The 12,060-nt window shown below is 43.5% G+C and overlaps 1 protein-coding gene across 2 annotated transcripts; it reads left to right on the top strand.

Annotated features, from left to right (window-relative positions):
• Positions 1-554: 554 nt before the first annotated feature.
• Positions 555-8,480, top strand: PRDX4 (peroxiredoxin 4). 2 transcript variants are annotated; one of them, XM_071430393.1, is made up of 8 exons: positions 555-861; positions 2,580-2,697; positions 3,690-3,806; positions 4,353-4,475; positions 5,098-5,228; positions 6,781-6,815; positions 7,987-8,033; positions 8,357-8,480. In XM_071430393.1, exons 1-8 carry the CDS (start codon positions 570-572, stop codon positions 8,358-8,360), a joined length of 867 nt encoding a protein of 288 aa, XP_071286494.1. In that variant the 5' UTR covers positions 555-569; the 3' UTR covers positions 8,361-8,480. The 2 variants fall into 2 exon arrangements, with proteins under 2 accessions (XP_071286494.1, XP_071286493.1); XM_071430392.1 differs by lacking the exon at positions 7,987-8,033.
• The last annotated feature ends 3,580 nt before the right edge of the window (positions 8,481-12,060 follow it).

Below are 12,060 nucleotides of genomic sequence, written 5' to 3'. Positions count from 1 at the left end.
GCCGTGCCCCCACAGAAGCCACGCTGCCACAGATAAGCGATGATAGCAGATGGGGAGCCTCTCACAATCATTTTCCTTCTGCAATCGCTCGGATACGTGCGCGCTCTCTCTGCACACACACGCGTTCTTTTCCCGTTTCTCTACACACGAACATCGTTCCCCGTTTCCCCCGAGGCGGGAGGATGAGCCCGCAGCCCCGCCGGCACTGCCCGCGCTCAGCGCCCGCCCCACAGCCGGGCAGGGCCCGGGGCGGCTGAGCCGGGATGGGGCGGCTGTGCCGAGATGGGGTTCCCGTGCCGGGATAGGGTTCCCGTGCCGGGATAGGGTTCCCGTGGCGAGATGGGGCGGCTGTGCCGAGATGGGGTTCCCGTGCCGGGATAGGGTTCCCGTGGCGAGATGGGGGTCCTGTGCCGGATCCGGGGTGGCCGTGCTGTGCCCCGGGGTGGCCGTGCCGGGCCCCGGGTGGCTGTGCAGAGCTCCAGGCTGCCGCTGCCGCTGCCACAGCCCCAGCCCCTCGGGGCCCCTCCCTGAGCCCCGGCCCGGCCCGGCCATGCGGCGGGAGTGTGGCCATGTGCGGGCCAAGCTCCTCCCCGCCGCCGCCGCCCCTCGCCGCGCCGCGGGGACGTGCAGTGGCTCGGCGGGCCATGGAGGCGGGCGGCGGGGCCGGGGCCCGGTGCCCCGCGCTGCTGCTGCTCCTGCTGGCGGCGGCGCTGGGAGGCGAGGCGGAGGCGGAGGAGCCGCGGCCGGCGCGGCAGCGCGGGGACGAGCAGTGCCATTACTACGCGGGCGGGCAGGTGTACCCCGGGGAGGCGGCCCGGCTGCCCGTCTCCGACCACTCGCTGCACCTCAGCCAGGCCAAGAGTAAGTGCCGGGCGCGGCCGGAGCTGCGGGGAGCGCCGGGGCCGGGGCCGGGGCGGGGATGTGCCCGCAGTGCGCTCGGGGGCTGCGGAGCGGGGCGGCGGCGGCGGCAGCGCCACGTCAGGCGGAGCGCGGGGGCTCCCGGGCCCTTCCCGTCCCCAGCCCGCTGTGCCTGCGGCCTCCGGGCGGCCTCGGCCGGCAGGGGAGAGGGGAGGAGGGGGAGCTGCATCCCCATCGTGGTCAGCGTCGCCGTCTCACGGGCGTCCGGCGAGGTCCGCGGTTCCAGAAATGGCGAACGAGTTCAGGGGGGCGCTTCGAGGGATCCACAGGAATGTTCTGTGCTCACACTGCGATGTGAAACAATGAACGGGCGCCCCTCGTAACGCGCTGCCTTCGGCGCTGCCTTTGTGCCTGTGCTCTGATGCGGTTTCGGTGCTTTACGTGACAGACCTGGGGACAAACACCGTAAATGGCATCGCTGGGAGATGTTCAGGGACACTGCTCAAAGTCCCGTCCTGCGGGACATAGAGTACAGAGACATCACACAGATATTATCTTCAGTTTGAAATCCTTTTCCATTACTGAACCGGGGCATATGTTCTGTTTTAAACGTTTGCAAGCAGATGCTACCAAAAAAAAAAGGAAAAGCAGCCAAGATATTTGTAACCGATACGTTTGGGTTGTTCTCCCTTTGCAATGTAAGTTATTACAGACAGATGTTTATAACTGCAAAAACAGCTACCTTAGTTTAGAAAGGGTTCAAGATATACAGTATTTCGTTTAATATCTTTTCCTTCTCCCTCCTAATCTGAAGGTCGTTGTTACACATCCTTGCTAACTATATTCTGCAGCTGTGGGTCAGCCTAAGAAAGGAGAGCCAAGCAATTCAGGCACCCTCCAGATAATATTTATGATTCCATATGTTTTTCACAGAAGCTTTTGCCTAATTTGCTGGAGATGTAAGTCAATGTCCTTGACATGGCAAGTGTATTCAGACCACCTTGTAATCCAGCATACCCTATCCTTTGTGTCAGAATTCACAGTGGTATGAAAATAGAACCTGGCAGATTAATTTTTAATATTTTAAATTCAAGGTTAATCCCTTCTGATAGGAATGGTAAATATATTTAATGATTTTCAAGTGGATATTTTTTTTCAAAACAAAGCTATCCTCAAGTTAAAATTTGCTTAGGAGTTGTAATTTAATAAACATATGCTGCATTTTTAGGTATCTGTCTTTAACTATATTGTGGCATGTATTTTTTGTGGACCAGAATTCCAGACAGGTTTCCATTGTTAGAAAGTAGCAAAGTGAGTTTGAACTATTTTGTGCTTGTGGTTCCCAACAGCTATTTTTAACAGAACAATGAGAGTACCTGCAGTATTAAAGAGCTTTCCCCTTCAGTCTAGCAGGTGCCCTGAGCTGGCAGTGCACACAGGGTTTGTTCAGTCAGCCCAGATAAGGTTTGTGTGGCCTTGATTATCAGTGATCAGCAGCGCTCGTGTGTGAGCACAAGTTGGTCAGATTATTTACTTTGTGTGTGTACTAAAGCCTTCATTTCTTCATCATTCTGTACCCCCCTGTTTAGAAAGCAGTTTCATCTTGGAACTGTGCTGCAGGTTGTTTTTCAAGCAAAAGGAAGAACAGCTGTCCTTGAGCAGCTTGGTTTGAACACAGGTGTTATATTCTGACTTCTAATTCAACTTTCTTTGTGTTTCAGTCTCCAAGCCAGCACCTTACTGGGAGGGAACAGCAGTCATTAATGGAGAGTTTAAAGAGCTGAAGCTAACAGATTACGAAGGAAAATATCTTGTCTTCTTCTTCTATCCTCTTGACTTGTAAGTAAGAGCACTGTCGGCATACCACTGAGTGCAGCTACACTAGATTCATAATTTATTAATTCTTCTCTTTTTTTGAGGTCTTGTATTTTTTGTTTGGTAAGAATTTAGGAGAGAAGAAAGGAGTGACAGAAGAAGATATATTCTTTGCATTTGTTTTCTCATCTTGCATTGGTAAAATTGCAACACAGTCTTTGTCCTAGTAACTGTGTCCACTAATTTGTGTCTCCACACAAAACAAAAAACTTTGTAGTTACCCAATTAGGCAGACTCTATGTTCTGTTTCATGCTGTAAACCAGTGCTGCAAATAGAAGAGAGCATCCTTTCTAGAGGATATAATATATAATATATTCAAGAGGGCATTTTCCCTTTAAGCTTATCCCATAACATCCTAAGAGCACTTGGCATTAACCTCCTTTATTTAGAATGCAGTAACTTCACTGACTGAGTGAAAACATCTCTGCTTTTTACAGGACAATCCCATTCTTTTCCACAAAATGAAGATAAGAGGACAGAGATGCATAACTACTTTTAATATTATATCATCATTAGCTTTACTACTTTAGTTCTTCTGTAACAGAAAAAAGTTGAAGACAAATAAGTTAAAAGTTGCAGATTTGCACAGTAACAACAAATTATAGTATGATCCTCTGAAAAAGTTGGCTTACAGTGCTTAAATTCAGCCACATTTGTAAAGTCTAAAAGAAAGTAACAGTAACAGCTCTGTAAAAGTAAAAGTAAAAGTAAAGCTCTGAATCCAGATAGTAAAATAACCATAGATTTGTAGTCTTCAGAAATAATCCATTTGTAACAAAGCTGGAGTCTGAGGGTGGAGGATTTGTCAGGCAGCATTTTGGTTAAAGACTTGAAAGAGCAATAGAAATAAGCAAAAGCTGAAATAATTTATGATAAATACACCATTTTAAGTTAGGCAGAGAATTTACTGGCTTTCTCATGAAATTCTGACTTCATCTTGTCTTCAATCTTCTAGTACGTTTGTCTGTCCAACTGAGATAATTGCCTTCAGTGACCGAATTGAAGAATTCAGAGCAATAAATACTGAAGTGGTAGCATGTTCTGTGGACTCAAAGTTCACTCACTTAGCCTGGTATGTATCTTTCCCTTGTCTTTTACTAAACATTATTCATAGTTCCAACATAGCAAAAGAACAGCACTCCCCAGATTTTTAGCCTGTAGAGATAAATCATAATGTGTGAAAGTGCAATGCTATTGACACAAATATTTAAAGTAAGTTTTTACCCTAGTGTGTGAAAGTACCTTTATTTTTTAAGTTTGTTTAATGTGTATTGCAATATGTTATGTCTCAGTCCAAAAAATACTACTAATACAAAAAGAAAGCATTAAGGAAACTGTCAGTAAATGCTTCACTTGTCCCAGGTCACGAGCACGTTGGCATAAAGCAAATGCAACTGATAAGAAAAAGGTCATCATTAACAGATATGGCCATAACTGCAAAAGATCTACTGAACATTTTGTTCAAGCCACAAATACTGTTCATTTCCTTTGTGTGCAGAACAGAAAAAATGTCACTTGCACTAAATCCTTCTGTCCATACTGATGTAGTTTGTGATTTCTGACTTGTGTAGGGAATATAAATCTGTATGAGAAATACATCTATATTTCCTTTCCAAAGGATTAATACTCCTCGTAAACAAGGAGGACTTGGACCAATGAAGATTCCCCTTCTTTCTGATCTGACACACCAGATTTCAAAGGATTATGGAGTGTATCTGGAAGATCAAGGACATACACTTAGGTATTTCACTGGGTTGCAGTTTGGTTGGGTTTTTGCTGGGGTAATACTTCCTGCTTTATATTTAAAGAAGCATTTGAAATTTTTCTTTTAGAGCAGCTTTTACTTGGGGATTCATGGAGAGTAGCAAATATTGAAGAACACAAAAAATGTAGTCATAATGAGTCAGAAGAGGGTTCAAGGTTAATATCCTGTGTAACAGCAGGCATCAGTAGATACCTAGGGCATGGCAAATGTGCAGGATTCCCCAGAACTGCAGCTGCTCAGGGACCTCTCAAGTTCAGGTGGAGTCAAGACTAAGGTTACCTGAAGAGATACATTTGCCTAAAACTGAATAGTTTCTTTGGGGATCCCTGTAATGCCATAGCATCTGCAGCATGCCCTGGCAGGGCCTGTCAGAGCTTAGTTCTGTGTTAGTTCTGCAAAGAAGTATTTTTTTTTTGTTTTAAGTGGAGCTCAGCTCAAGTCCTCTGATACTCAGGTAAAGAATAGTAGGTTACTGATGGTGAGTATTACGTGGTGTTTGCAAAGATCAAATTCCTCCCATCCAGCAGACATAAAATAACGCATGAAAGCACCACTGTTATTAATTCTGTTTCCTAACACACAATTTTTTTACCCACAGAGGCCTTTTCATTATTGACAATAAGAGAATCCTTCGACAGATCACAATGAATGACCTTCCTGTTGGGAGATCAGTGGATGAAACACTTCGTTTAGTGCAAGCATTCCAGTACACAGACAAACATGGAGAAGGTGCTCTTTTAACTTTTGCCAGATTGGAAATTGGTTCACTTAGCCTGGAAGCTGTATTAGCTTTTTGGAGGAAAGGTGCTCAGTAGCATTAAGGACTGGCCTCATACAGTGACTGAAGTGCTTTGATTGCCCTGCTTGATTCCGTGGTCCCAGGTCCTTAGGTTGTTTCTAGAATAGTCATTTACATTTTGCTTCACATCCATGAGAATGTGAGCATAAAGCATTCCTCTAGTCTGAATTTTGGCATGATGTACCATATGTCACAAGCATAAATTTGTATGAAATATGAGGCTGTGAAGAATGAGGCCCAATATTTCAGTACATTTTTGCATACTAAAATAATGGAGATGCAGGCTATCCTTGTCCTGGGCCATTCACTGAGGACCTGTGACAAGTAGTGAGTGTTTCATGTCAATATACATAGTGATACTGTGGAAATTATAGCACCATTACTTGTGTTTTCTGTATAAGTGCTGTGTGATCATCTTTCCCCAACAAAGAAATTTTACTGTCTTCAGATCATTACTTTGTATCAAGAATTCTTATTCCTCCTGTTCAAGCATGGGGTGAACTTTTTGACATTTCATTAAATAACTTATTTGAAGATTTGAAGAATACACATTTAGCAACTTAACTTCCAGTTCAATTCAATGTCTCCAAGCATTTGAAAGTACCTTTATATGAAGGTACAAATCATTATCCTGCTGTGCTGTACAGACTTGAAAAGAGAGATGTTGATACTTAGGCTATGCACATCTGACTAAGGAAATTTCCCCACATTTAGTGAAAAGCCAGCTTACAGAATGTTGATTTGACTACTTTTTTCCCAGCTTTTACATGAATGTTGAGGAAAGTTTCAGTAGACACCTCTTTGGTTTCTTTGCACAGAACAAAGGCTCTCCACAATTCCTTCTAGCATGTGGGGCATTTTGTCTGCCAGCCTGTCTTAAAGCAGTGTAATATGATATAACTGCTTGGGCTGTAGCCTCAGAGGGAGAGTTCTGAATAGATGAGAGCTTTACTCCAGAATGTGCAGCTGTTCAGGTGGTCCCAGGGCTCCCAGCCACACTGTGGTAAGCACATGCTGCCAATCCCTTTGCTCCTAAGCAAGGTTACAAATAAAATTAGTGTCTTGTGAAATCTTTGAACTGATCTCTTTGCTAAAAAATGCTCCTAGTTTTGGTTTTAAAGAAAGAAAGGTAGGTCTCTATGTAGTCACCTGAATTTTATTGCAAAACTTCTGTTTTACTAGAATAGGTGTTCATTCTCAGATACTGCTTTGCCAGTACTTTGTGTAGAGGGACACAAGAATTAAACTAAAGCATAGGCATCCATGCAGAGATCTGCAGCTTTCAGGTAACTGGGTGGTGTCAGGTGTAAACTGCTAGGTCACCATCCTATGTGTAAAGAAAACTGCACATTTAATAGTTTGAGATACTGACATGTGACACTTGATGGTGTTTTACTTTAAGGTCAGAAAGAGAATATTAAGCACACAAAAATCTGTGTATGTAAAAATACTTGAGCTAACTTTGTCCTTTTTTTTTTTCAGTTTGCCCTGCTGGTTGGAAACCTGGCAGTGAAACAGTAAGTCACTGTTTATATTAACATGCATGTAGTACTAACAAGCACTCAGTTACCATTTCTACTAGAGCCAAATCGAAAATCTCAGCAACTTCCAGTGAGAAAGTATGAGTAATGTCACATTATTAAACTTAGACCATTTGGATTACTACTGATTTCATTAGGGGATTGTTTCCCTCACACTAGACATCTCCCAGTTGTTTCAAACTCCTGGTATGGAAACAAAATTCACTTGACCAGCAGTGAGTTTGGGATCAAGAACTTTTTCCTGTTAACACCTGATGAGGGAAAGTTCAAAACTCTTGAGATTTTTTATCTTCTTGGTTATTTTTCCATATAAATTCTTGGTGGTTCTTACTGCACTACCTAAAAAAAGACAGAAGTTCCCAGGCTGCTGTGGTATGTGCCAGAGCCAGTGCCACTGTCAGCACTCCAGCAGGGAGCAGAGCTTTGCTGTGCAATTCCCCTCCCTTCTTTGCTACTCCTGGGCTCCATGTGACTGGAGGCAGAGAAGCCAGAGTTCACATAAACACTCACTGAACTTGTTTGTGTTCCCTGGCCCAGAGCAAGCCTCAGCAGAATAATGAAACTTTCATCAGAGGTCTGAGCTGCCTCACTCAGATGAGATCACTGTCACTTACTTGAGCATGTGGCTTCCTTCTGAACCATCTGGTGATGACAGAGCACTGTTGTTAAAGAGCTGGCTCAACAAAAACCAGGTCCCAGCAGCTGCTAAGCAGAGTTAATGAGCACTGTACTTGATAACTTGATGTTAAACCATGTTTCTTTGCTGGATGGGAAAGTTTCCTAGGATGACTTGAGGCTGGGAGTCAGTTTTTTCAAGCTAGCAGAGGAGTGTCATAATGGGGGAAGCTGGATATTAAGACTGTAAAATGAAAGAGGGCAGGCTGGCCCAACATTTGTATTTTGGCACTGAAAAGTTCTGCCCTCCATAACTAGGATCACCTAGATAACATGACATGGATATCTTTTCTAACAAACAGTCTGACAATGCTGATGCTAACAGCTCCAACACTGCCAATTTAGTAATGTAAAGCAGTACTGAAGCATTCTCCACCTCCTCTGTGCAAAAGATGCAAACAATAGCAGAGTAGTTGAAAAAGCCTTTCTCAAAGATGTAGTCATGCCTTCTAAATGTGTTTGATTTAATTAGATCAAACCAGAGGAAGCCATGAGAGTGTGGTGGCCAAGGGAAGAACTGTAAGTAAATTCTGAGCCTCTAGATTACAGATATTAATTTACCAAAATATCTTGCTTTTGGGGCAAGCTGTCAAAATTCTTCCTTTGGTAGGCTGCACTCTCTCATGCCTCAATTGGTTGAATCTCTCTGCTATTGCTGTTAGGTACTTCTAGAGATTAATAGTAATCTACTACCAAATCAACTGATAAATTACTCTTCAGTGTTGCAAGTGAGTTGGCAGTAGCATCTTATTGTGAAATACTGTGCTTTTCTGGCTTTATAGTTTGTATTGTTTTTGTGGCTTTGGTTTTTGACTAACATTTTCATTTTCTTTCTTGCACAGATAATTCCAGATCCAGCTGGAAAACTGAAGTATTTTGATAAACTAAACTGAGGCTCACTTCTGTTGAATTCAATAGGTTACATTCAACTTGATTTTTGCCAATAAAATTTCATTAATTTTGGTACTTTTGTGAGTTTGATTAATATGTAACAGTAGTAAAAACATCAAAGGGCTCATTGTTTAAATAGAAGTCTAACCTGTGTGAGGCACAGGTACCTCATTAGTTATCAGAGAATATTCTTATGAAATGCATGTTTTCTCTTTAAGTGGTATTTAAATGCTCAGTCTTCCCAAATCCATTTAGCATCTTGGGCGTAGATTCATGACTTTTGCTATTAATAGATTTTTTAATTTCTGCAAAAATCTTGTGTGTTTGGTCACATTCTAGAAACTACAGCTAGAAAAGAGCCACTTGGTTATGGTACATTTGTCTGTAGTCCAGTGGCAATAGCAGCTAACTTAAAAGCCAGGAATAAGTTACAGTTGCTGAATTAAATTTCCAGTCTGTGTAAAGCTTGAAAACATTCTTCAACTACTAAGAACATACCCTACACTATATAAATCAGTACATCTGCACTGAAAAAACCACACCTCTACCAGTTCATGTGATTCAAGGGCTGAACCAGTAAATTTTTCTATGCTTAAATTTTGTAGTGTATTTGCTGATAAGATCGATTCTGTTTCACATTTTCTGAGTTTTGGCCCTGTCCCTATACTGTTAACAGATGGATGTGGGGGATAGTGTCCTGTGCCAATCCACTCCCTAATTGTGGCTCCTAGTTTTAAGGACATAGTTGTTGTGACTGTGGTCACAAGGGTTTTCAGGATGAAGAAGAGACGAGAATGTTGACTCCACGATCAGAAGGCTTGATTTATTATTTTATGATATATGTTACATTAAGACTATACTAAAAAGAAATAGAAAGGAAAAGATTTCTTCAGAAGCTAGCTAAGCTAAGAATAGCAAAGAATGAATAACAAAGATCTGTGTCTCAGACAGAGAGCAAGAGCCAGCTCTGCCATGAGTGGTCAGTAAATCCAAACATCCACAGGAGACCAATCACGGGTCCACCTGTTGCATTCCACAGCAGCAGATAACCATTGTTTACTTTTGGTTGCTGAAACTGCAGCTTCTCACAAGGAAAAATCCTAAGAAAGGATTTTTCATGAAAGATGTCTGTGACAAGTTGTAGTCTTTCCTGAGAGAAGTACTGACATGTGATCATCAGCAACTCTTGTGGCTGATGGACAAGAATTTCTTCTTTGAAGTGAAAAGAACATCTCCATGTAAGATATACTTGTGTGCACTGGAGAACCCTTTACTGAGGATGTCATCTTGCTTCTTCCCACCTCTTCCTGTTTTTGACACAGTATTCTAAATTCTGTGAAACTGGAAAAACAGCAACTGAAATGTGTGACCCTTTTGCACCAGGGTCATCCTTGAAAAGTCAACAGGCACCTTCTGTCTCCAATCTGCACCACTACTTTATTACTCTTGATTGGATCCCAACTGCCTGAGAACTCACTTCCCTTCCCTCACCAGACCATACAATTCCCTGCCCTATACACAGACTCTTCACTACAGTTCTGCAGAACCAGGCCAGGACTTGCATTTGCCCTCTGAAGTTACGTGATTTTGTGGACTTGGGTGAGTACTGAGCAGCTCTCCCTGCTGGTCACTGCAGACACAGAGCAGGAACAGCTCCTTCCTTCACTTCAGCTCTGATACAAATAACACACATGCAATGGCACGGGCAGAGGGAACCACAGCCAGGGCAAGCAGAGAGAGCTTCACTGAGCCTCAGCCTCCCTGTTCCTGTGAGGTCTGGGGAAGGAAGTGCCTCATCCCCTCCAGAGGGTAACAGGCAGAATGGGATCAATGCCAAACCCCAAAGGCTCCTGCTGTGCTGCTCCAGGCTGTGATAGCAAAGACCAAAGGGCAGCATGTAGAGAGATGTGCTTTCTCACATGACTAGGATGTAAATCACCTTGAATTTTACTCTGGATTCTGTTTACATCAACCCTGAAGCACCAAGAACATCACACAGAATGTTCAAATGACCCAAGCCACTGCAGCGTGAGAAATGCAGCCCAGCTATCACAGGGACATTCAGCAGCAGCCCAAGGCACAAATTAAACACAGTGCTTGTGCCCCCTTTAGAACTGGTGCCCTGGTGCTGAGAGTCTTTGCCCCTCTCCAGCCAGCTGGCTCAGTCACACCTAATGCTCTCCCAGCTGCAGGAACCTCTGGCACTGAGCCAGCCAGTGACACTGATAAAGACAGAGATGAGTTATCTGCCATGTGCTGAACATGCTCCACCCAGCTCATGGCTCCTTGCAGAGCCCAGTGAGCAGTGAGTTACAGCAACACAGCCACAGGGTGTATCTCTGTAGCAGTCAGCACCAGCACACATCAAAAGCTTACACAGCCTGAGTGAAGAACAGAAAATTGTGCTGGGAACACTTAGTGACTGAAGAAAACTGGGGCCATCTGCCTGCTCTGACCATTGCAAGTTTAAGTCACAGCAGCGTAGCTGAGTAAACTTTCAAGGTTTTTATAATTGCACATTTACATTTTAAACATGTGGTAAGGGATGGCATAGAGTTGTTGGGGTTTTTTTAATGCAATTCAGTGGGGATAAAAAGTATTAGGGAAATAGGGAAGTAGTCCTTAAGCAAAGACTTGAGTTGCCATGTGATTGTACATATTTGAAATGAACAAATGACAAAGCACTCTGTTCTTCCAGTACTCCAACTGAGGTTTGAAATAGTGGAAAACTTAAATTTCATACATCTCTGTTTTCCCAAAACCCCAGTATATATTCAGGGGCCTCTCTTGGAAGTGCATAAAATGCAGATGCCATTGTGAGCTCGTCTTCTACAGAAAAAGCAAAAAATGCTCCTGCAAGGCAAGTAATGACTAATAATGAGATGCAGTCTTCAACTTCCTCTGCTATTTTGGGCAAACATCCCACACCCCTCTAGTGCCCCCTCAGCTGTTAAGCTACATATGGATGTAACTTCCTGGATGTAACTTCCAGAAGTATTGAAGAAGCATCAATTCAGATAATAATAAAGGCACAGATTTTTGATGTTTTAGCTGATGTAGCCCTCTGCATCTTTCCTGGGTTATGCTCATTCCTTGCCCACAGAAACCTCTTCCTCTGCAAACTCAAGTATATCCAAAAAATAACCACCACATTTCTGGGAGCCTGTACTGGTATTAGGTTTACAGTGGGACTTAATGTTTATCTTACAGGTATTTTCCAACCTGCCAATGCCCAGCAGTGCCTCCTGCCTCATGGACAGGAGCCCTGCAGGGCTGAGGATCTCTGCTGGCAGAGAAGTGCTCCAGTGTATTTTCTGTGCAGCTCTGGTCATCCAACTATACCTTCCACAAAAGGAGTCCCCAGTTTCTCTTTCATGAAAGCTGAGTATTTGCCCTTTTATTTTCCTGTTGGCTTGTGCCTAGCCCATGAAGAAATTATCTCTCCCATGCCTAGTTAGGAATGTATTCAGAGCAGGATCAGCAATCAAACCACTGTCACCAAAGGCTGGACTGGATGTGCAGTAAAACCAATTGAGCATGCAGTGAGTTTAGAGCAGGTTTCTGAACTAAAACTGTTGCTCAATATCCCACATTGCACCTGCAAACTTTTTCCAGAGTGCTGTACAATGTGACATGGCTACAAAATCTGACAGGA

Source organism: Agelaius tricolor, unplaced genomic scaffold, assembly GCF_023055355.1.
Source record: "Agelaius tricolor isolate 1412-34295 unplaced genomic scaffold, bAgeTri1.0.p SCAF_7, whole genome shotgun sequence".
NCBI lineage: Eukaryota > Metazoa > Chordata > Aves > Passeriformes > Icteridae > Agelaius > Agelaius tricolor.
Note: the sequence above shows the minus strand (reverse complement) of the source record. Positions and strands in the feature narration are given on the sequence as shown.

Coding starts and splice junctions, on each gene's coding strand:
- PRDX4 (XM_071430392.1), top strand. CDS start 570: ATGTGCGGGCCAAGCTCCTCCCCGCCGCCGCCGCCCCTCGCCGCGCCG. Junction 862..2,579: donor GCACCTCAGCCAGGCCAAGA/GTAAGTGCCGGG, acceptor TTTGTGTTTCAG/TCTCCAAGCCAGCACCTTAC. Junction 2,698..3,689: donor TTCTTCTATCCTCTTGACTT/GTAAGTAAGAGC, acceptor TCAATCTTCTAG/TACGTTTGTCTGTCCAACTG.